General features: G+C 35.3%; 3 protein-coding genes and 1 long non-coding RNA gene across 5 annotated transcripts; 2 read left to right on the top strand and 2 right to left on the bottom strand.

Annotated features, from left to right (window-relative positions):
- Positions 1-661: 661 nt before the first annotated feature.
- On the top strand, positions 662-4,345 carry LOC133777586 (3-hydroxyisobutyryl-CoA hydrolase-like protein 1, mitochondrial). Its single transcript, XM_062217279.1, has 14 exons — positions 662-854; positions 931-1,011; positions 1,304-1,372; positions 1,514-1,577; positions 1,726-1,805; positions 2,055-2,138; positions 2,378-2,462; positions 2,756-2,841; positions 2,938-3,062; positions 3,175-3,235; positions 3,359-3,457; positions 3,560-3,661; positions 3,951-3,992; positions 4,083-4,345. The coding sequence occupies exons 1-14, from the start codon at positions 729-731 to the stop codon at positions 4,200-4,202; spliced, it is 1,224 nt and encodes a 407-aa protein (XP_062073263.1). The 5' UTR covers positions 662-728; the 3' UTR covers positions 4,203-4,345.
- Positions 4,221-18,170, bottom strand: LOC133777585 (elongation factor G-2, mitochondrial). The gene is made up of 20 exons (XM_062217278.1): positions 17,606-18,170; positions 16,911-17,132; positions 16,456-16,577; positions 16,211-16,361; positions 15,848-15,919; positions 9,738-9,833; positions 9,565-9,653; positions 9,397-9,463; positions 9,000-9,038; positions 8,696-8,756; positions 8,188-8,297; positions 8,033-8,107; positions 7,851-7,919; positions 7,623-7,744; positions 7,257-7,382; positions 6,968-7,088; positions 6,731-6,831; positions 6,590-6,650; positions 4,652-4,705; positions 4,221-4,559 (listed from the first exon to the last, which is right to left on the bottom strand). Exons 1-20 carry the CDS (start codon positions 18,020-18,022, stop codon positions 4,455-4,457), a joined length of 2,280 nt encoding a protein of 759 aa, XP_062073262.1. The 5' UTR covers positions 18,023-18,170; the 3' UTR covers positions 4,221-4,454.
- Positions 18,171-18,718: 548 nt separating this feature from the next.
- On the top strand, positions 18,719-21,010 carry LOC133777587 (uncharacterized). Of its 2 annotated transcripts, none has more exons than XM_062217281.1 (3): positions 18,719-19,270; positions 20,145-20,249; positions 20,334-21,010. In XM_062217281.1, exons 1-3 carry the CDS (start codon positions 19,109-19,111, stop codon positions 20,547-20,549), a joined length of 483 nt encoding a protein of 160 aa, XP_062073265.1. In that variant the 5' UTR covers positions 18,719-19,108; the 3' UTR covers positions 20,550-21,010. The 2 variants fall into 2 exon arrangements, with proteins under 2 accessions (XP_062073265.1, XP_062073264.1); XM_062217280.1 differs by having other exon boundaries at positions 19,022-19,270; positions 20,325-20,959.
- A 1,013-nt stretch (positions 21,011-22,023) lies between these two features.
- LOC133780551 (uncharacterized) lies at positions 22,024-22,900 on the bottom strand. The gene is made up of 2 exons (XR_009869405.1): positions 22,694-22,900; positions 22,024-22,578 (listed from the first exon to the last, which is right to left on the bottom strand). It is a non-coding gene; the product is annotated as an uncharacterized LOC133780551 (long non-coding RNA).
- Positions 22,901-25,332: the final 2,432 nt, after the last annotated feature.

Genomic DNA, 25,332 nt, shown 5'->3' with positions numbered 1-25,332 from the left:
TTGTTTAAGTCAATATTTTGTACTTGTGATTCTTTATTAATTGGTTTTATTCTCTGGGCGTGGCCCCAAGGAGTAGGTTATCCGAAAGGGTTTCTAAACCTTGTAAAATTTCGTTGTGTTATTTTTTGTTTTGTACTGTCTTTTTATTGTGTCCAATTTCTATCGTGACAAGTTCGAATTCTGTCCCGACAGAACTGCAATCTGTGTAACACAGTTAATTATCATTCCGCACTTTAATTAATTCACATGGTTTAATTAATTTGGTAATTACTAAAAATGGAATTTCAATAAATAATATTTGCTTATTTAAAGAAATTAATTTGTAAAGCTTTTATATCATTACTTTCGTTTAAAATAAAATTTTAAATATTATTAAAAATAAAATAATACTATTTTTGTAATTTTAAAAATTATATTTAATTCTAGTATTCAATAAATATATATTTTTAATTCTATTAAAAAATATATTAAATCATAAATAAGATTACAATAGACAACCACTAATGTAAATTTTCATACTATCAAATTACCATTTTCAACTTTGCTATTAATACGAAACCGCCCAAACGTCGTGGAGATTAATAAATATGACATGCTACGACGTCGTTCGAGATTGTTACAACTGGACAATACATTAAGGAAAAGAAAACCGATTAATACAAGCACAAATCAGTGCTATCAGAAGTTAAATAGGTAGTTCGATTAGGCAGTGACTCGGAGGGAAAACGATGCAGAGGCTCAAGAAAGCTGCTTCATTACTAAGACACAATCTTCATTGTTATGGCTTCCATACCCATTACAGAGGCCTCTGTTCCATGCCACACTCTGCTTTTGCTGATGATCTTGACAGCCAAGTAAGTTTTCAGATTGCCCTTTCCTTTATGTTCTCTTTTTACAGCTCAATAATTAGCTCTCCCTCTCTCTCTCTAGGTATTGGTTGAAGGGAAAGCTTGGTCGAGAACTGCGATTCTCAATCGACCCTCAGTTCTCAATGCTCTCAATGCTGCAATGGTGCGTATTTCTGTTCAAAATCATGGTTTCCATTTTCTTCTTTTTCGGTTTTCTGGTTAGAACCCGTTTCCTTAAAACTTTAGCTAGCAATTGGTCCAGTTTTGATATCTGGTCAGAACCCATTTCCTTTAATTTGATAACTGGTGAAGAGGTTTGTTGAAATACAGTTTTTGTTCCAACCTCCTACTGTGCTTTGGCTTTCTTTTTTTTCCTTTATTTGATTGGGATTATATTTGTTCTTTTTTGACATCCAGTGATAAACTTCTTAATGGATGAACTTTTTTCCATCTAGGGGACTAGGTTGCAGAAACTATACAAATGCTGGGAAAATGACCCTAATATTGGCTTTGTAGTAATGAAGGTACTTCTTTCCCTGTACTGCCCTTTTCTGGGTTACTTTCACTGTTTCACATTGAAGATTGATATTAGGTGGTCACTAAAGTGTTTTTTATTGAGGTCATAAACCAATTCGCAACTTACATACAATTTTTAATTTTTAAAGGGCCGCGGCAGAGCCTTTTGTGCTGGAGGGGACATCGTTTCTCTTTATCACTTTATAAACAAAGGTTATATACTTGTCTGTTATCGTCTTCTTATTGATTTATCCACCAAAATTCATGTATCGTGGTTTGAAATTATTGTTTTCAAGTTAGGCACTTAATCTTATAATTGTTTGCAGTTAGTCATGTAAACTTAAGCTTTTATTATTTGCAGGGAAGATAGAAGATTGTAAGGAATTCTTTAGGTCATTGTACACGTTTATATACATACTTGGTACTTATTTGAAACCCCATGTAAGTAACCAATTTTTCTGGATCTTTGGTATGAACATTTTATTTTGTTATTTTGGATAACCATCCTTGAATTGGGATTGTGGAAACTTTTTTGTTATTGTATTCTTAAATTATTGTCAATAAAGTATTTCTACGATAGCTCTGGTTGTGTTCTTTTTCCGACCTTATGACCATCAAGAAAATACTTTATACATATTTTTTATGGTTACACTTTTAATGATTCTAGTTACAATATTAATCACTTTTCAGGTGGCTATTTTGAATGGAATTACAATGGGGGGTGGCGCTGGAGTATCAATCCCTGGGATGTTTCGTCTTGCAACCGAAAAAACTGTAAATACCTTGATTTTGTTTGCTGTTATTTGAAACTGTTTGCTTCCATTATTGTTTCCTTTTTTCTAGTTCTTAAATATAACATAATTATACGCACCATGTTTTTCTGTGTTGATAGAAATTTCACAATTCTATTAATTTCTGTCTTTAAACTTGTCTTGAAGAGAGAAAATACATTTTGAAATAAATATTCTCTGAGTCTCAGCTGAAAGAAATTATATCTGTATTCCTTCCTGCAGGTTTTTGCTACACCTGAAACTCTAATTGGCTTTCACCCTGATGCTGGAGCATCCTTTTATCTCTCGCATTTGCCAGGTCACTTAGGTATGCTTACGTAGTTTTTGTGGAATATTTAAGTCTAGATACTTGGTGTCAAACTTGGATTTTTGGTCAGAGGAGAAGAAACTTTGATAATATGGTAAATATCTTCTGTTGGATATGATAATCAATATGTAGAATGAGGTGTTTTTATGTAAATGTATTCTGAGGGTTCTGATGGGGTGAATTTATTGGTTTTTTTGAAACAAAAATGCACATCAATTTATATTTTAAGGGTAAGGACCGCAAGCCTTGATTTGATTTTTATTATTACTTATGTAAATTTATGTGATTTGCAGGCGAGCACTTGGCTCTAACAGGAGAAAAACTCAATGGAGCAGAAATGGTTGCGTGTGGGCTTGCTACACACTATTCACATAGTTCAGTTAGGACACCCTTTTCCTGCTTATTCTTCTTTCTTTTTTCTTTTCATGATTTTTAATTATTTTTATCAAGAATTAATGATTTCATTCTATCCTAGAGAGTTCCATTGATTGAAGAACAACTTGGGAATTTAGTAACTGATGATCCTTCAGTGATTGAAACATCTTTGGAAAATTATGGTGAACTCATTCATCCAGACTCAGAGAAGGGTGTGCTCAGCAGGTTTTTTTAACCTGATCCTTGTATAAAATCTATACCCTATTATTTCCCGTCAATCTAAACAAGTTTAAAATATCAGTTTCTCTTTTAGTATTGATAACCCTCGTCTGTTTAGGATTGAAGTAGTTGACAAGTGTTTCAGCCATGATACTGTCGAAGAAATCATTGACGCAATGGTAAGCATATGCCGATTTTTTCTTTTGATATTCAATTTAACCATTAACCCAACTAAATATGAGATTTTGTATAAAGGACATAAACAATAATTCCTTATTTAACTTCTGAAAACGTATTCTCAGGAGAATGAAGCAGCTAGAACGAAGGATGCATGGTGCGTTTCCACTGTGAAGAGACTAAAAGAAGTTTCACCATTGAGCTTGAAGGTTTCATTGAGATCGGTAAGTCTCTCTCTCTCTCTCTCTCTACCTTGTTGAACTTTTCTTTGATTAAACATGATTGCATCACGACCTGACTAACTGTTCCAATAATGGTTTCCTTAGATACGAGAAGGTAGATTTCAGACTCTTGATCAGTGCTTGATCCGGGAATACCGAATGTCATTGCAGGGAGTATCCAAGCAGATTTCGGGAGACTTTACAGAGGTATACCTGTCTATCGTGTGTGAGTATATATATATATATATATATATATCGAGTCCCGGGACAAAACCCGTGAGCGAATTCCGTTCGGCCTAAAGCGGTCCAATCAAATGATTTTATTGATTATTCATGATATAAAAAGAAAATTATAAATAAATAAAAAGCACATCAAATACATTCAAAACTGGCCGAGAGTGCACAACGGAATTTGTCCCCTAGTGGGACAAAATCCAAGGCCATGCATATACTTCTCACAAATCATTAATCATTACTTTCTGCGTGCATTCATCAGGGTGTTCGGGCCAAAGTAGTGGAGAAAGATATGACACCAAAGGTATCATGTTATATTTTAGTTCTGTACGCCAAAGTATGGCTGAAATGGTAATGAGTGAATTGTAACAATTTCAACGGTTTTGAAATGCAGTGGGATCCTCCAACATTAGAGCAAGTTTCTCAAGACATGGTGGGCCGTTATTTTTCTCCCCCAAGTGAATTTGAAGCTGACCTCGAACTACCCACGAATTCGCGGGAAGCATTTACCTAGTTTGTTATGCACTTGTGCTTTCAAAAGTCCCAATTGGGAAGAATTATTTGATATAATAATGTTGTTATACATGATAATTATTTGACATTAATTATCTTCATCTGCATCATGCGTAATTAAAATTTTATTAGTTTTCATCAAAATTTCTGGATTACGATTGAAGGTCGTCTTTACGACTACAAGAATCACTATATAATTTAAAATCAAAAAAGAAAACTATAATGAAGACACGACTCTCCAACCACCGAGTGATTATTCAGCCTCCTTTGTGCCCTTGTAATTGTTCACCAGTTGCGTCTGCACATCGTGTGATACGGCTAAATGCTCTTTGTATTCCATTGTGAACTCACCCTTCCCCTGCCAAGATGGAAAAGTGTCAATACACTATACATCAAATGCACATACCAGAAAAAGAGAAACTCTTAAAATTATGACACAATTTTCATTACCTGTGTCATTGAACGTAGAGACGTTGAGTACCCAAACATATTGTTTAGAGGGACCTAAAAAACCAACATCACAAATTGTAACCACTATTTTTCTGTTCTTTTTTAAGAAACCACCAAGGGTACAATTTATAATATTAAATAAATGGAAAAGAAAATATACACTCATTTTAAGATGAACCCCTCTAAGCAACCCCTTGAATGGCACAATTAGTAAGCACTATTACTATATCGATATTTTTTGGCGATTTTAGATAATGCAAATGGAAAAATCAGACAGCAAGAAAGTAAGGTCCGGATAAGATTTAGTTTTACTTGGTATAGAAAAACACAATGAGTGTCATTAATGGTTATGAAGTATGGATCTAATGAAGAACGCTTGATTTGTTAACAACGCAACCAGTCTTTGAAATTTTGAAGACAAAAAGCTCCTAACCTTCTATTTATAAAAGAAAATTTGGGTATTTATGCATAATGTAGGTGCATATATCAAAATAATATCATTCCAAAATAATACTACTATTTGTTTGGTTTCCAAAAATACCATTATTATTTTCTTAGCCTCCATCTCTCGGGTCACATTTATACTTTGAAGTTATGGCAGCCACCACCAACTACCAAATTTCTTTGAAAAAACGTCTACAACTTTGGCATCCTCCTCTATATTTTTCCTCTTTTAAAGTGTCTATGGAGACTAAAATAAAATGTCCCACGATAATTTTTAATGATATAAAACTTTAACCTAAGTTCAATTAAGACACCAATTTATGTATTTTGAATAGATCCCTGCATGATTTTTTTTTTGCAATTATTTAAATCTAAAACGTAAAAATTTGCAGAAAACTCGATATACCTCGATGCCCCCAGCTTGATGGGCCCTTAAAAATCATGATTTTTATAAAAAAAAACCACCTGTCTCGATAGGCTTCGATACAAATCAATGCAATTAATAGAAATTGCATAACTTTTCACTCAGGTGTCTGTTTAAGATGATTTTTTTTTTATTTCGAGTATTTTCTTGAGATCTACACATCTGGGATGTGTACACACATTTGGGAAGTTGAAAGCTTGAAAACACACCAAAGTTCAAAACAATACCCTTATATTTTCAAAATTGGGTATGTTTTCAAACTTTTCTAATGTGTGTACACATCCCAGACATGTAGATCTCAAGAAAATACCCAAATTAAAAAAAAAATCACCTCAAACGGACACCCGAGTAAAAAGTTATGCATTTTCTATTAATTGCATTGATTTGCATCGAGACATGTCGAGGCCTATCGAGGCAAGTAATTTTTTTTCATGAAAATCATGATTTTTAAGGGCCCATCGAGCTAGGCATCGATGTATATCGAGTTTTTGCAAATTTTTACCTTTCAAATCTAAAAAATTATGAAAAAAAATTGCAAAAAAACCAAAAAATATGTACAAATCTATTCGAAATGCATAAATTAGTATCTTAATTGAACTTGAACTTTTAGTAGGTTTAAGTTTTATATCATCAAAAACTATCATGGGATATTTTATTTTAGTCTCCATAGACACTTTAAGAGAGAAGCTGAAAGAGATAAGAAAAACATAAAGGGAGATGCCAAAGTTGTAGACGTTTTTTCAAAGAAATTTAGTGGTGATGATAGTTTGGTGGTGGCTGCCACAACTCCAAATAATAAAAGTAACCCGAGAAAGAGGGAGTAGAGAGAGAGAAGAGAGATGGAGGCTAAAAAATGATAAGAGTATTTTTTGAAACTAAACAAATAGTCGCATTATTTTAAAATGATGTTAAAAGAAAGATATTTTTTTGATATATGCAATTACATTATGCATAAATACCCAAATTTCCCTTTATAAATATATCAGATAAATACTGAGTTAAAGCATGTTCTTAAATGACCAGTCAAGTCTAATCTAGATAAAATTAACACTAGGAAATAATTGACTTACATGGGCAGTAATAACAGAATCATCTCCATCCTGGTCATTTCCAACAATGGTACCTTTTCTCCTGCATTATGTGAACACCCATTTTCAATTACGGATATTGGTATGGAACTTTAACAATACACTCTGGAGTAGAAACACTACTTGTTAATATCGCCAGCAACAGTGCCCTGAAATTCTGTGGGTACTTTCAAATCCACCAGCATAACAGGCTCCAATATCACAGGTCTTGCTGCTGTATAACACTGATTTACAAGAAACAGAATTAAAAATAAGTACATATTCAGATTTCTAAGCCGGAGGAGAAAGCAAAGATAGAATAGAATACAAAATTACATATGGTTGTCACAATCAAAATACAAAGACGGCATATAAAAAAACCTTTCTAAATGCATATATTGCAGCTAACTTAAATGCAAGTTCGCTGGAATCCACTGCATGAGAAGCTCCATCTGTTAAACATATACGAACATTTTCAACTGGGTGTCCAATTAATGAGCCCCTGAGCACATAAAAGCAAAAATGTCAGCTTTTGTGAGCTGAAAAAAAATTAAAAAATCAAAACTAATAAAAAAATGTGTATGATATACTGAATCCTTTTTAATTTAACAGACTACTCTGATCAAAGAGCACATAACCCATTAAATGTCACAAGGGGCAAAGGACTCACGAATTAGCTGCTTCTTTAAAACCCTTCTCAATAGCTGGGATAAAATTTGATGGAATAGCTTGTCCAACAATTAAGTTTTCAAATTCAAACTTGGTCGACAACCCTGGAGGAAGTGGTTCAATATATCTGAAGATACAAATACAAACAAATTTATGTGCACGATGCATAAAATCAACCAGCATTGCTACTGAGAGTTTAGCATAAAGAAATTACACCAAGATCACTACATTAGCAAGTTAATCAGCATAGTGTGCATGCAACTAACAGACGCCTTAGGCACATGCTGTTTTAACATGTTTTAACAAGATTGGTGTCATACACAAACCAATCTAGTAGTGCTACATGAAGGCTTTCATGCATGCTTACCCACATACTCTTCCATATTGACCTTGTCCCCCAGTTTGCTTCTTATGTAGATAATCAAACTCAGCCCGTTGAGTAACAGTTTCTCTGAAGTTCACACGAGGTTTTCCAACAGTAGCATCAACCTGTAAAAGAAAATACAAAGAATAGCTCAATAAAATCATATATTAATTAAAAATAGCATGAGACTATCCCATATTGGACATTTAACAAAGAAAAAAGGCTAGGCACCTTATACTCTCTCCGAATGCGTTCAACATATATGTCCAAATGTAGCTCTCCCATTCCAGAAATGATTGTCTGATCAAGAGAAAATTGATCAGTTAAAAATAAGAATTATTCTTGAAGTCTAGTAAAGAAATTAAAATTGATTTTGTAACAAGAGGAATAAAGAATGGCACTAACAAACAGACCTGCCCACTCTCAGGATCCAAACCAACACGAAAAGTGGGGTCCTCTCTCTGGAATCGATTCAAAGCCTTTGAAAACTAGACCAAATAATAAGCCTGATTAGAATAACACCAAACACTTGTACAACTACAAACACTTTTTCATAGAACCGACTTACTTGTCCTCCAGAATCTTTTGAGACTGGTTGAACAGCTAATGACATCACTGGTTCAGGAACATTCATAGAAGTCATGGTATATCTAACTGATCCATCAGTAAACGTATCACCTGATCATATGACAAAGTCTCAGGAAAAAATTTCTTAAAAAACAAGGGCAAGAGAATCACAGAAACAAACATCATAATTGAATTGACACATTATTTAGCATCATCTTTACTGATAGTATTCTGAATTGCACAAGCTGCTCTAAATTGCAGGCAGACATAGGCGATTTAAGTATCCTCTCATATAGAAGATATTCCCTAATAACTCACTAAGTTATTATTACTGCATTTTTTTTCAAGTAGGTTTCCCGCCTAACCCTACAATATTTGGGGATCAGAAAACTATAGCAATTTCTATGTGGGTGCATATTGATTGTTGAGCTCTTCTCAATGATCAATATGATAGTAATAATCACACATTTTCAGGTCTTTGTTCTTTGCATTTGGAGTAATGCTCAAACCTGATGCACAATCTACACCAAATACAGCAACTATTTGCCCAGCATGTGCCTCTTGAATATCCTGCAGAAAGAAAACCCAAGACATATGTGTGTCAGTAAATACTAGTGAAGTTGACGTGTTGTCTGCTTCTATTACTAGACAAAAAGCAACAATTCTACAGCTACCTACACCCCCCTCCCCACAAATAAATAGAACTAGAACCTAAAAAAAAATTATACAACGTTTGATTCTAAAATAATAATATCATATATCATGCATAGGAAATAAATATTAAAATTAGCTTAGTCTCTAACAAATTCTAACCTCCATCTCATTAGAATGCATCCGAACCAAGCGAGGAACCTGTACCAAGGGATTAATAGTTTTTCAGGATGTGAAACAAATTCAAAGAAATGTATCACACTAGTATTGTGGGGACAAAAAAGGAGCTTCAAGAAAGAGAAACATCATTTCAAAAAAAAAAAGAGAAACATAACAAGTCAACACTCCTGATATTTAATTATCATGCATCTAAAGTTGACTTAAGATATTAATATTTTGCGTTCAAAAAGTTGACTCTAATTGAAGCATGCATCTGAAGTAAAAAAAAAAAAGGAAATGCAAATAACTAAAGACAAATGATAAAACACCAAAAGTAAAAGAGATAATGATAATGAGGCCGAATGGCCACTAGGCAAAACCTAACAGTGTTCAAACTCACCTTAACTTTCTTGCCAGTGTTAACATTGATGATGAAATCACCCTTCCGAATGACACCTTCATATATTCTTTATTTAAAGAAAATGATTAACCAAACTTATTAACTAGATGGTATTGATGCGAAAATAACACAAGCAGCATGATGAACAACAGCACCCCTCACAAATACCTTAGATATGTCAATTGCCCAAAACGACCTTCCTCCAATTTAAAGGCCAAGGCCACAAGAGGTCCATCTGGTGTTCCAGATAATGTAACCTACGTGGTACTTCATTAATTATACACCTAGAAAAAGAATTACAAAAACAAATGTTCAATAATAGAAATACCCCAGCTTAGTACCTTCTCTTCATTCTTTGTCTGATCCAGTGCATAGTTATTAACTTCTACTGGACAGGGCAAATAAGTAAGCACAGCATCCAAAAGTGGCTGCACACCCTGAGCACAGAATTGACAAAAGATAAACATATACCCAGTGAAAAATATAGCAAAAATAAGTGTGGAAATTTTTTTACTCCAGTATGGAGACTATAATAACACGTGATAATTTACTATACCACCCATTTGAAAATGTCATCTTTTTGGGTATAAAATTTCGAGCTTTTAGTTTTGTTTGTATCTCTGTAGTGATAATTTTACTTTACCACCAAAGAGGGGTAGCTCAAATGTTCAGCCATGTGGTTTGCCCCCACAAGGTCTAAGGTTCGAATCACTCTTCGGTACTTACATAACAACTGCTAGAATTTCCTGGTCCCCAAATATTGTAGGGGTTAGGCTGATAAGCCTCCCATACAGTGTGTATAATAGGAGGCCACGAGGATAACCAGGGGAGGGTTTGTTTTATTTGTTATTCATTGTATTGTTTCCCTTCTTTTATCTAGTTGGCATTTATTTTTAGGAGGCTGAGTTGTCTTGTTTTTAGAGGATACTAGCTGGCACTTTCTTATTCTGTCCAGTACCTATATATAGAGTGGGGGATTCATTTGTAAGGGTAGCTTGGAATAGAAGAGATTATACTCTAAGGAGAGAACAGCCCCCTCAAAAGGTTGTAATTGGAGAGTTGAGCCTCTCGAAAGCTCAGTGTAACCATTGTCACTTTCTTCAATAAAGCATTTCTTTGAGGGATTTCATTTTGTGTGTTCTAAAGTCTAGATAGAAAATCTAACATGAGAAAGTATCAATTTGGTGCGGTGAGCTGGGGACATGAGACCTAAGAAAAGCGTGGAGAAGAATGATTCAACTACTGTGTTCGAGAAAGACCTCGAAGCCTTGACGACGGAAGTATCTGAAATCAAGGACTCCATTCAAGGTTCAATTCAAGAGATGGCAAGCAAGATACAACAACTGCTGCAACAATCACTTCAGCAACAATTCAAGGCTCTCTTGGAAGTTCAAGAAAAATCAAGAACTCTCCAAGAAACAGGAGGAGAGGTGAACGGAGCTTCTGGCAACCAGGAGAAAGGGAAAACCAAGGGCTAGGCGACACCATTTGAGCCCCAGCAAAGTGAAATACAGCCAGCATTCAAACGAAGGTCTACGGTGGGTTTCCAAAGGAACTGGAACTCAAAAGGAGGTTCCTTTGATTGGGGGCAACAAGAGACCCGTTTCCACCATGAGAATCGACTTAAGAAATTGAAGATGCCGACATTTGATGGTGAGAACCCAGATGGTTGGATAATGCAAGAGGAATGATTTTTCATTTGCCATGACTATGACGAAGAAGAGAAGATTGAGGCTGCATTCATCTCATTTTTTGGTGATGCTCTACTTAGGTACCAATACGAGAGAAACAAGAGAGTCATTCATAACTGGGAAGAAATGAAGAGATTAATGCTCCACCATTTCCAAGACACACGAGGGATCATTGTATGACCAATTTCTAACTGTTAAACAGGAGGGGTCGGTATCAGATTATAAGAAGAAATTCATCAAGTTATTGGCGCCCTTGAAGACAGTAGATCCAGCTGTGCAACTGAGTACATTCTTGAATGGATTGATTCCATCCTTAAGAGCAGAATTGAGAGTTCAAAGACCCCGGAATGTGGATGAAGCCATGGATATCATTCAAGATATAGAGGACAAGAACAGAGCCTCGAAACAACATTACGCACTCTCCAACCGCACGGCACTACCTGAGTCATCAACAAGAGCAGAGAAAACACTAGCTTGGACGTACTTGGATAATTCCACTACTGAAGTCCGGAAGCTTACTGACTCAAAAATTCAATACAAACGCCAAAAGGGATTGTGTTCTCGTTGCGACGACAAATGGTCCCCAGGCCACAGCTGCAAGTAACGAGAGTTACAAGTTATCATGGTACCCGAGGAGATTGACGACACCATTTCAGACCAACAATCCGAAGAAGACAGCGAAGAAACAGTGAAATTAGACTCAACAAAAGTGCAGAAAAATGTGGAAGTTTCTTTCCAATCCGTGGCTGGTTATCAAACAATTCCACCATGAAACTCAAGGGACACATCGGCTCAAATGATGTAATAATTCTTATCGATTTTGGGGCTACTCACAACTTCGTCTCTAAGGCGTTAGTAGCTAAAATGCACATCCCAATCACCAAGACAAAGGAGTATGGGGTCACAATGGGAAATGGAGACTTGCTGAAATGTGAAGGAGTTTGCAAAAACTTGAATATCCACTTCCGAGGCATGGATGTTTGGGACGATTTCTTGCCTCTACAACTGGGAAGTGCCGATGTTATCCTGGGATTACAGTGGCTTACTACACTTGGCATGACCAAAACCAACTGGAAGTTGCAAACATGGAATTTCAGCTGGGTAAGAGGAATGTAACAATTAAAGGGGATACGTCTCTTGACCGATCTTTGGTGTCTTTAAAAACCATGGTTAAAACTCTCCAAGCTAAGAAACAAGGGATCATTTTGGAGTTGAATTATGTCAGCAAGGAGGACAACCATTCGGGCCCTACTGTGCAAGAATTTATGGCACCCATTCTCGATCAAAACGTTGCTGTATTTGACATGCATGAAGGCCTTCCTCCAACACGATCACATGAGAATGTCGTTACTCTTCAGCCCGGTTCTGCCCCCATCAGCGTTCGACCATATCGATATGCTCATTCACAAAAGACCGAGATAGAGAAATTAATCTCAGAAATGATGTCCGCTGGAATAATACAACCGAGCACTAGCCCCTTATCAAGTCCAGTTCTTCTTGTCAAGAAGAAAGATGGCTCGTGGAGATTCTGCGTCGACTACCACGCCTTAAATAGAGTAACCATACCAGATAAGTATCAAATTCCTATTATAGATGAGCTACTAGATGAACCTAATGGTGCTCTAATTTTCGCTAAATTGGATCTGAAATCAAGGTACCACCAAATACGAGTGGGAAGGAAGATGTGCACAAAAAGGTATTTCGGACGCATGATGGCCACTATGAAGTCCTTGTCATGCCATTCAAATTAACCAACGCTCTAGCCACCTTTCAGTCACTCATGAATGATGTGTTTCGACCTTATTTGCGCCACTTCTTGCTAGTATTTTTTTGATGACATACTAGTGCATAGAAAAACACAAGAACTACATCAGCAGCATTTGGCACAAGTTTTGGCTCTTCTGCACAAACACCAACTCTTTGCCAATCGAAAAAAGTGTACTTTTGGATAAACAAAGGTTGAGTATCTCGGCCACATTATTTCTCATCAAGGGGTAGCAACTGATCCTGAAAAAATTAAGGCAATGCTAGAATGGACAATACCTAAGACCATCAAAGCTCTCCAAGGATTCTTGGGCCTCACGGGTTACACAGAAAATTTGTGGCCAACTATGCCGCATTGCTCAACCCTTGACGGATCAGCTCCAAAAAAACCAATTCTTATGGGGTAAAGAGGCTGAACAAGCATTCCGCAAGCTCCAAGAAGCAATGACTAAAGTTCCGATGCTGGCATTACCTGATTTTTCTCAGCCATTTGTCATAGATACTAATGCTTCTGGTCACGGCCTGGGGGCTGATTTGTTACAAAATCATAAACCAATTGCCTTTTATAGTCAGGTCTTGGGCATTCAAGCTCGAAGGAAATCTATCTATGAAAAGGAATTGATGGCAATAGTATACGCAGTAGCTAAATGGCATCCTTACTTGCTAGGCCACAAGTTTATAGCAAGGACCGACCAACAGAGCTTGAAATTCTTGTTGGGACAGCAAGTCATAGGCTTGGCATGTCAGAAATGGGTTTCTAAGTTCACGAGGATGGATTTCAAGATTGAATATAAACCCGGCGCCGACAACAAAGTAGCGGATGCTTTATCACGACAAGTTGATGTGGCCACACTTGACACCATGGTCACCTCGAAATGGAATCTTTGGCCAGAAATAGCAGCTGATCTGGTGTTGAAGCAGTTGTTTGATGATGTTAAAACTGGCAGCAAGGTACATCATGGGTTTCAAGTACACAATGACCTCCTTCATTATAAGAACTGCTTGGTTATCTCGAAGAAATCCACACTAGTCCCTCGGATATTAGAAGAATTTCACAATACCCCATTTAGTGGACATTCGGGCGAACTCAAGACTTATAAACGAGTGGCTGTCGAGCTCTTTTGAGAGATACTCTAAGAGGACGTGCACCGATTTGTGCAACACTGCACTATTTGTCAACAAAACAAGCTGCTCACCACATCTCCAGCTAGCCTATTACAGCCCCTCGCACTTCCGGCACAAGTTTGGGTTGAGGTCACTATGGATTTTATCGAAGGACTCCCTAAGTCAGAAGGATGGGATACTATTTTGGTGGTTGTTGATCGTCTCTCTAAGTATGCCCATTTTATCAAACTCAAGCACCCATTTTCTACTCCTACAGTGGCTGATTTTTTCTTGAAAGAAATAGTTAGAATACATGGCGTTCCTCAATCAATAATCTCAGACAAGGACATAATTTTCCTCAGCCTCTTTTGGAGTCATCTCTTAAACCTACATTAAACCTACAAGGCACTACTTTGAAGAAAAGCACAGCCTATCATCCGCGAACCGATGGGCAATCCGAAGTGTTGAATCACTGCCTAAAAACATATCTACGATGCGTCACATACCAGCAGCCAAAGCATTGGTCCAAATGGGTGGCATGGGTCAAGTATTCTTACAACACTTCATACCATTCCTCACTCAAGAGCACACCATTCAAAGCTCTTTATGGTAGAGACCCTCCTGCCCTTATTCCCTACAAGAAAGGGACTGCCATAGAGTCTTCCGTGGATGAACTGCTGGAATCTAGAGATGACATTTTAGATGACCTCCATATACATCTTCTCTGAGCCCAACACCGAATGAAGTTACAAGCTGACACAAAGAAAAGACTGCTGGAATTTTCCGTTGGAGATATGGTTTATCTCAAATTAAGACCATACTGCCAACAGTCTCTTGCCAAACATTCCAATGAAAAACTTTCAGCTCGATACTATGGCCCTTTTCCCATCATCCAAAGGATTGGTTCGATGGCTTACAAGCTTCAGCTTCCTGATCACGCCTGTAACCACCTTGTTTTTCATATTTATCAACTCCGTCGAGCTATTGGCAATGACCCAACCACTCCCATCACTCAACCACAACTAACGGCAGACCTTGAACTTCCAGTGGAGCCTGAAGATCTCAAATTTGCTACTGTCGATGTTGTCCATCCTTTGGAAGTCCTCATTAAATGGAAGACTTTACCAGAATTCAAAGCTACATGGGAGCCTTTCAACACCACCAAGGAACAATTTCCTTTATTTCACCTTGAGGACAAGGTGAAGGTTTTTGGGGGTATAGATAAGCCTCCCATACAGTTAGTGTATAATAGGAGGCCACGAGGATAACCAGGGAAGGGTTTGTTTTATTTGTTATCCATTGTAATGTTTCCCTTTTATCTAGTTGGCATTTATTTTTAGGAGGTCGATGTTGTCTTGTTTTTAGAGGATCCTAGCTAGCACTTTGTTATTCTGTCCAGTACCTATATATAGAGTGGGGGATTCATTTGTAAGGGTAGCTTAAAATGGAAGAGATTAGACTCTAAGGAGAGAACAACCCTCTCGAAAGGTTGTAATTGGAGAGTTGAGCCTCCCGAAAGCTTAGTGTTACCATTGTCACTTTCTTCAATAAAGCATTTCTTTGAGGGATTTCATTATGTGTGTTCTAAAGTCTAGATAGAAAGTTTATGAGAAAGTTCTATCATAGGCAGGAGCCTATTTTTTTATATAAAAAAAAGTAATAATAATAAATAATTTACTATACGATTTTTTTTAAAAAGCACACAAGCTTGAAGTTATAATAAAATAAATAAAGCAAAGCAAAGCAAAGCCCTACTTCACAATCACAACAAAACATTGAAATCTCAAGTCTCAACTCAAGTTAAGCCAAGACAATAAAAAAGGTAAAACTCCACCCAATTGCAATTTGAAACCAACGAAACCAACTGATTGAATAGAGAAATCTGGAAGTACCTTGTTTTTGAATGCACTTCCCATAAATACAGGTATGAATTTCTGAGCTATGGTTGCCCTGCGAATTGCATCCTAGAAAAGAAAAGAAAAGAAAACGCTACGTTTAAACAATCATGGAAACACTTTGAGCAACTAAAATCTCTTGAAGAGTTATAGATTTTCTTTACACAAAGCTCCTCCAAGATAGGAAGCAAAAGTAAATACTTCTAAGAGAGAATATTACAAACCATGTGATACATTACATATATCTGATAGCATTTTTTGTTTTGTTAGTTTTAGTTTTTCATCATTTTCCCTACCTCAAGATCAGTAGATAATACAGGCCCTGTTTTGTTAGTTTTAGTTTTTCATCATTTTCCCTACCTCAAGATCAGTAGATGATATAGGCTCCTCATTAAGAAATGCCTCAGCAAGTTTATCATCAACTTCAGAGACAGTCTCAATTAATTCGTGCCTTTTTTCCATTGCTAAGGCCTCCATATCAGCAGGAATGTCTTCAGCAACAACCTTTTCACTGCAACATGCACCATAGAACAACCAAACCATTGAAAAAGAAAGACCAGGTATGTTAGAATAAATCATGCAACAGCATATCACAGAAAACATACCCACTAGTACCATGAAAATAGTAAGCTTTTAACTGCACAAGGTCTATAAGACCCTTAAAATCTTCTTCCAATCCAATAGGTACTTGCATTGCAGCACTGTTATGCCGAAGCTTAGACCGTGCCTGCAAGAGAAACCCAAAAGGAAAAATATTAAGACCAACGCAACGATGATATCAATTTAGACTTAAAAAACTGAATACATTTGAGATTATTGCAAAATTTCCAGACGTCCTTCGCCTCTAATATAAACCAGCAAGGACATCCATAAGTATTGTCTAACCTTGTCTATGCAAGTTGCATCATTTGAGGATGGTCTTAGAGTTGCATCAGCAACACAATTTGTGTCAATTAGCAGAATTATAAACTAAATGTGCTAACTGCAGTTTTACCAAAAAAAAAAAAGGAAAATGAATATGAATATGAAAGTTTAACGTTTCTAAATTATTAAAATGCACCTGGTTAAGAACTTTCCACGGATCTGCTCCCATTCTATCAAGTTTATTAATAAATGCAAGTCTTGGAACCTCGTATCTTCTCATTTGCCGATCAACAGTAATTGACTGACTTTGCACCCCACCAACACTACAAAGTACAAGAATGGCACCATCAAGAACACGCAGCGCCCTCTCAACCTCTATGGTGAAATCAACGTGACCAGGGGTGTCAATAATATTAACCTGCAATTCCACCAATTCCACAAATATGTGATCAAAGTTATATATAAATTTACAATATATGATAGCAACTGTAATTGTAATAAGAAGCACACATTTTCCCAATAATAGACTTCTATAATCCCAGTTCTCAAAATAAAATTTTTATTTTGAAATCAAACTGAAATTACTCCAACTACCTGTATCTATATACAGGCAAATTCAATAAATCTACATGTCAGTGAATATCTCTAACAATTCATATGAAACGAGATTATTATTTTAGGTTAGTTCTAAAAAATTGATTCATTACTCCTATTGTATACTGTATACATACATATATAGTGTCTGTCCAGCAAGCTCAATTCAAAAGTTGTTAACTTCGTAACTACTTCTAAGACCAAACAAAAAAATAACAATAAGCCGAACCTTCAACGATCAACCTAGCGGCTAACTATCCAAACCGACAAAGAACTCAACTTTTTTAGATTAAGTACCTGATATCCATTCCAAGTGCAGTAAGTGGCGGCAGACTGGATAGTAATTCCTTTCTCCCTCTCCAAATCCATGGAATCCATCTTAGCACCGACTCCATCTCTCCCTCTAACCTCATGGATCTCATGGATCTTCCCAGTATAAAACAAAACACGCTCAGTGAGCGTAGTCTTGCCGGAATCAATGTGGGCAGAGATCCCAATGTTGCGAAGCTTCTCCATCGACTCCTTCCACCATGGCTCCTTCTCCTCCTTTGCTCGCGCTACGTTACCCGACGAGAAATTCCGGAAATGGAAGGTTCCGAGGAGTGCAGCACTGGCTGGCGACGGAGATGGAGATCCCGACAGCGGCGCTTTTCCGGGTGAATTGTAGAGAGTGTAGAGCAGGCGCGGTCCGGAGGGTGTTGGAAAGCGCCTCATGTTCGGTTAATGCTAGGGTTTTGGAACGGGGTTTACCGGTTAAACCCTGAACCCTAGTACAAACAAACTCTGCGCCTGTGTTTGGCGCGGACTGCTGGATTGTTTCAAAGGTTTTGATTGGGGTTTTTGAGGGGGTATTGAGTTATATAACCTTCTTCACCGAACAGTTTAACTATATATCCCTCTTATGATTCAAATATGTATATTTTTTTTATTAAATTTTTTTTTTACAATTTTAGTAATAAAATTACTAATATATCCCTACTCTAAAACTTAATATTAATATTAAACTTAACATTACAATACAGAGAGCATCTCACACAACAGAGACACTTGCTTTCATACAACTTAGCAGATTCTCTGGTCATCTCATTCTCTCTATCTCAGCTAAAAGTGTTCTCCATTTGAGCTAGCTTAGTATTTTTTAAGAGTCCAAGCTTGTTTAGCCATTTGATCACACTATTTATCTTCTTCAATTTTTTTTCTTCAAACAAAGGTATGTAATTTTAAATCTTAAATAAGAACAAATTGCAACTTGTTTCTATGAGTGGATTAAAAAAACTTGATAGACAACTACTTTGATTTTTGTTCTAGCTAGAGTTTTGTTATTAGTGGGTAAATTTGTTTTTTTCTTTATATATTCTTGATGATATTAAAAAATGCAAATCATATGTTTGTGAAAATGACTCAATGAACTAACTTTATTAAATTAGATTGAGATTTTCAACTCATATACAATATGTGATGCTGCTTATGGTTTGATATTTGAAATGAATATTTACATTGTTTGTACTACTTCATTATATTTTTTTGTTAAAAAAATATATTGGATATGTGATGAAGGGTGTACATATTAGCTTAGTTTTATAATTGATATGTTAACAATCTTGTTTTTATTGAAGATTACAGTCATGGTGCATAATCACTTCAAGTCAATTTCCTTAGACTCATATATTCAAATAGATCTTATAATAGTGTTTGGGTAATGATATTTTTATTAAAATTTGCTTTCTATTAGCGTTTTTAGGTGGATCGACTGTCCAATTAGCCAAGCTCAACCCTTATACACTCTATTTCTTGGATTCCATGGCACGGACAAAAGTACCAAGCATTAGAGATTCACAACAACCGATTCAACGACGGTTGATTATTCACGAATCTAGTCCGGAGTCGTGCTCGAAATCATCGGATTCTAGTGTGCCACCAACACCTCCAGCAAACACAACAATGACTCAATCTAATAATGAGGTAAATGAAGTTAAATACATTTTTTCTATTCTTGTACTTTTTTATTAGATAATATATTTAATTGAAATCAATTGGCTATAAATTTAGAGCACTAAAGACATGATTTGAAAAATATTGGTCTAAAATGTAGAACTCAACCAAAACAAGTAGAGCTCAAGGGTTATGGTTGAAATTTTAAAAAATGCTATGAACTTTCAATTTAGAGCTCGACTAGCTTGAGTCGAGATTTGCAAAGTCTAATTGATAGAATAGAGCTCGACCATATATAGTTGAGATTTCCAAAGTCTAATTGATAGCATAGAGCTCGATCGGTGAGTAGAGCTCGACCATATATTGTTGAGATTTCCAAAGTCTAATTAAAATTATAGCATAGAGCTCGACTGATGTGAGTAGAGCTCAACCAATGAGAGTAGAGCTCGACCGATGAAAGTGGAGCTCAACCATACAAAGTGGATATTTTCAAAGTCTAATTGAAATTGTAGAATGGAGCTCAACTAGTGTGAGTCAATAAATACCATAAATAGTCGAGAGTTCCAAAACATAATTGAAATTGTACCATAGAGCTCAACTAGTGTGAGTAAAGCTCTACTGATGTGAGTAGAGCTCAACCATACATAGTAGAGATTTCCAAAGTCTAATTCGTTGTAGAAAAAAGCTCAACTGGTGTGAGTAGAGCTCGATTGGTGTGAGTAGGGCTCGACCATACATAGTCGAGATTTCAAGGCTTAAGTAGAGCTCTACCAAACATGGTTGAGATTCCAAAATTTTAATGAAATTTTCATAGGTTTTCTCAACTAGAGTGGGTAGAGCTCGTCTAACATGTGTTTTATTCTATTGATTAAAATTTTATCTTTCCCTTGTATTTAATTACTAGGTACATAATGAAGAAGAGTCAGTGACATGTTCTAAGAAACAATCAGAATCACATGTTGATGAACAATCAAATTCTTCCTCTGTGCCACGACAGAATACACTTCCAGTAAGTTTTATTTGGTAATATATTTAATTTTTATGTTATTTATTATTGAGAAATATGATATTTAATTTATTGCAGATCGAAAAGATTCCTCGATTGAAGCCTATATTAGAGGAGAATGAACACTTTGAGTGCAAGATAGGTGTAAAAAGTAAAGTGGATGATGTCACAAAACTTATCAATGATGTACTAAAGAATGACCCGACCAACTTAAAATTGTTCAAGGAATCTCCACTCGGCCACTTTCTTGAACTTAAGAACTATGAACATTCAAATCAAGTGATGTGGTTATTACTCATTTAAGAAGCCGACTATGATAGAGAATCAGAGATGTGGTTTGTTGTTAATGAGGTACCGATCTGATTCTCGTTGATGGAGAATGCATTAATATCTGGGCTAAAATGCTCAGAATATCCAAAAGGTTGGAAAAGTCAAGTTAAGTCAAACACATTTAGAGACAGACACTTTCGTGGGAAAACAATAGTTAGCATTGACGATGTGAAGGCCAAATTTACACAAATGTCCAACCCAAACCAAAATAAAAAAAGGTCAAAGGAGTGTAAATGTATAGCCAAGCTCTACTCATATCAGTTGAGTCATATTGTAAAGGTTCTACCAAACTCAACCATGTATAGTCGAGCTCTACTCATGTCAATCAAGCCATATAATAAAGGCTCTCAAAACTCAACCATGTATAGTCACATTGATTAAGATTCAATTATTCTTATCAAACACATTGTCACGTCTTCTATCTACTATATATAAATTATCCCATTTAATTAATACAATAATGTTCATGCCAATATTTTACTAATAAATAAAATTGTCAATATAATTAATAAATTAATTGTACAAAAAATATTTGTACTTTCATAATTTTTCTAGACTAAATTGTCACATTTGTTAAGATTCAGTTATTCTTATCAAATACATTGTCACGTCTCCTATCTACTTTTTACTATACATAAATTATCACATTTAATGAATACAATAATGTTCATGCCAATATTTTACTAATAAATAAAATTGTCAATATACTTAATATATTAATTTTACAAAAATATTTGTATTTTCATAATTTTCCTAGACAAAATTGTCACATTTATTAAGATTCAATTATTTTTATCAAACATATTGTCACGTCTCCTATCTACGATACATAAATTATCGCATTTAATTAATACAATAATGTTTATGCCAATATTTTACTAATAAATAAAATTGTCAATATAATTAATAAATTAATTGTACAAAAAATATTTGTATTTTCATAATTTTCCTAGACTAAATTGTCACATTTGTTAAGATTCAGTTATTCTTATCAAACACATTGTCACATTTCCTATCTACTATACATAAATTATCACATTTAATGAATACAATAATGTTCATGCTAATATTTTACTAATAAATAAAATTGTCAATATACTTAATATATTAATTGTACAAAAATATTTGTATTTTCATAATTTTCCTAGACAAAATTGTCACATTTATTAAGATTCAATTATTCTTATCAAATACATTGTCACGTCTCCTATCTACTATACATAAATTATCGCATTTAATGAATACAATAATATTCATGCTAATATTTGACTAATAAATAAAATTATCAATATACTTAATATATTAATTGTACAAAAATATTTGTATTTTCATAATTTTCCTAGACAAAATTGTCACATTTATTAAGACTCAATTATTCTTATCAAGCACATTGTCACATCTCCTATCTACTATACATAAATAATCACATTTAATGAATACAACAATGTTCATTCAAATATTTTACTAATAAATAAAATTGTGAATATAATTAATAAATTAATTGTACAAAAATATTTGTATTTTCATAATTTTCCTAGACAAAATTATCGTATTTATTAAGATTTAATTATTCTTATCAAACACATTGTCACAAGCTCGATCACCCATAGTTGAGCTATACTCATGTCAGTTGAGCTCTAAGATGAAATTATCATTAGTTTTCCAAATCTCGATCGTTAACAGTTGAGCTCTACTCACATCAGTTGAGCTTTATGCTAAAATATTTATCAATCTTTGCAAAGCTCAACCATCCATGGTCAAGCTCTACTCATGTCAGTTGACCTCTATGATGAAATTATCATTTGTCTTCCAAATCTCGACCGTTGACAGTTGACCTCTACTCACATCAGTAGAGCTCTATGCTGAAATATTTATCAATCTTTTCAAAACTCAACCATCCATGGTCGAGCTTTACTCATGTCAGACGAGTTCTATAATGGAATATTTATCAATCTTTTGGCTTCAGTGTCTCTTTTCCAACTGGTAACTTTTGCTGCACACACTGACCAATTGCATGACTTCTCAATACATTTTGTCACATATAATGACTTGGTAGATTTATTAATTTCCATCTCAAAGCAAGCCTTTATTACAATATCATTCAACTTAGTTTTTACCTCGTCCTTGTTCTTGAATTCTTGACCAATTGCCAAATCTGATCCATCTGGGAAACTAAACGGGTCTTCACTAGTGACTTGATTTTGTTAGTCGTGATGGTCTGATGGATCATAGTAGTTGAGTGGGTCAATGTCATCTGGAGTTGGAGATGATGATGTTGTCCTTTTGTTAAGAAGGTCCATATGTTCATAACCTATATTAACACAACTTTCGTCTGGTGCAGAAGCAGCATCACAAATATTATTTTTAATGTAGAATTCACGGTCAAAGATATCATCTATTAAACTTTGTTCATTTTCTTTTATTCCACGTTCAACTTCCCTATCACAATATCTTCTCTCTTATGATGCTAAAACTGTCGTCAAGATTGTTGTTAAGGTGGAATAGATCCTTCAACAATTGTACACTTATGATGCAAATATTTAGTTCTAACATTCAAATGTAGAAAGATTCAAAATTTAAAATACTAATGTCGACTAAGTCCAATTGAGCTCAACTACTATTTTAACCATAAATAATTGAGCAATAATTGAGCTCAACCATGCACCCTTGTTTGGTTGAGCTCAACTGTACATAGTCGAAATAGTATCTCACCCATGTTTGGTCGAGCTCTACTGTAACTATCATCTCAACTGAACCCAATTAGGCTCAACTGTGCATAGTCTATAACTATTTTCTGGTTTTTGAGTTGAAAATGTCAATTTTTCGAAGTGAAACTCACAAAGAAGATAATACACAGATCTCAACTGTGTACTGTTGAGCTCGACTGTGCACAGTTGAGCTCTCAACTGTGCACAGTCGAGCTCAACTGTGCACAGTCGAGCTCAACTGTGCACAGTCGAGCTCAACTGTGCACGGTCGAGCTCTACGTATCATATTCTTCGTGAGTGCTCTCAACTGTGCACAGTCGAGCTCAACTGTACACAGTCGAGATCTGCGTATCATCTTCTTCATGAGTTTCACTTCGAAAATCGTCATTTTCAACTCAAAAACCAAAAAATGGTTATAATATGGCTCACAATATACTTATATATATTTTTTATCACATTTACATGAAAAAACAAACATCTAAGCCAATAAAATACAACTTTCTTTATTTTCACATTCAAATCAAAAATTAAAAAGTTAGGGTTTTTCACTTACTTTACCTTAATGTAATTGCTTTTTTTCTAACAATGTCACTGAAATAGATAAGTAAGTGTGTCACAACATAATTCTTCTATAGAGTTTGAAGAAGAAATGGTGGATGGAGAAGAAAAGGATCAACCCTATTTTTTTTTTCAGATTTTTTTTGGAACATCTTATTTTTGTTCTTCTTTTAATTAAAAATAACAATAAAAATAAAAGGGGCATTATTGGAATACCAAAGTTTCATTAAAAGAGGAGGTTAGTGCAGCTAAAATTTGAAAAATAGAGGTTACAAAGCTAATAGAAAAACTTTTTAAGGTTATATAGCTTAATTATCCGGTTTTTGAGTAGCACGTTATGAGGAAGAGGAAGAGGAAGAGGAAGACGAGGATTGATACGTGCAGTCGTGCACACACTTTTTTTTACTCGCAAACACTTGGGTCTGTTTGTACCTCGGATTTTGGTTGGAATAAAGAAATGCTATGGAAAATGAGGGGAAAAAAAAGGTGTGTAAAATGTAAAAAAACATTTTGAGTAATTGGCCCCAAAATTCCTTATTTTTACTTTTTGCTATACTTATCTCTCCATTTTTTATTTTCGTGGCAATACCTTCCAATTTTCTATTTTGTTACCAAATCGACAGTCTCCATTAACTTTTTCTGTTAAGTTTTAGTGTGGAGTCACATGGCTGTGTCTTATTCATCCACATCTTAATTCATAATATTAAAAAATAATTAAAAATATATATTTTTAAAAACTTAATCTTAATATTTATTAATTTAATAAAAATAAAACTAAAAAACCCTAATTCTAACCCGTAACCTCCCCCCCCCCCCCAATTTTCTTCTTTTTCATCATCTTCATCCACTACTACTTCATAACCTCCATTATATATATATATATATTTTAAAACTTAATCTATATATTTTATTAATTTAATAAAAATAAAACTAAAAAACCCTAATTCTAACTCGTAACCCCCCCCCCCCCCCAATTTTCTTCGTTTTCATCATCTTCTTCTATTACTACTTCCTAACCTCCTTTATCAATCTTGTAACCCTCCTACAAATCAATCTTATAATCTTCTTCAAATCAAATTTTTCAAAATAAAAAACAAAAATTTTAAATCACATCTGGACCCTTCCCAAACTCAAATTTGAACCCACAATGTCCTCTACAACCTTCGGTGTCCTCTCTGGCATCATTTAAAGATTTGGTCATTATTGGCAAGAGTGACCTGCGTTGGGGTTTGGACCTCCGTTTGTATGGGGTCGAGTTTTGGACCTCCGTGTGTTTGGTTTTGGTCTGGTTGCTAGTTAAGTTGTGATTTGGGATTTTGGGTTGCCTGCAATGGAAGATGGGAGGGTCGGGACAGTGGGTTTCGGGTGTAGGTGAAGTCGAGGTGCGAAGGAGGTGTGAGAGGGGGGTGAACAGGGATGGGGTCAAGCTAGGCTATGCAGGTGGTTGGTGGTGAGAGAGATATGGGTGAGGGGCGGGGCTTGAGGGCTGG

This window comes from Humulus lupulus, chromosome 5 (genome assembly GCF_963169125.1).
Source record: "Humulus lupulus chromosome 5, drHumLupu1.1, whole genome shotgun sequence".
Taxonomy (NCBI): Eukaryota; Viridiplantae; Streptophyta; class Magnoliopsida; order Rosales; family Cannabaceae; genus Humulus; species Humulus lupulus.
Note: the sequence above shows the minus strand (reverse complement) of the source record. Positions and strands in the feature narration are given on the sequence as shown.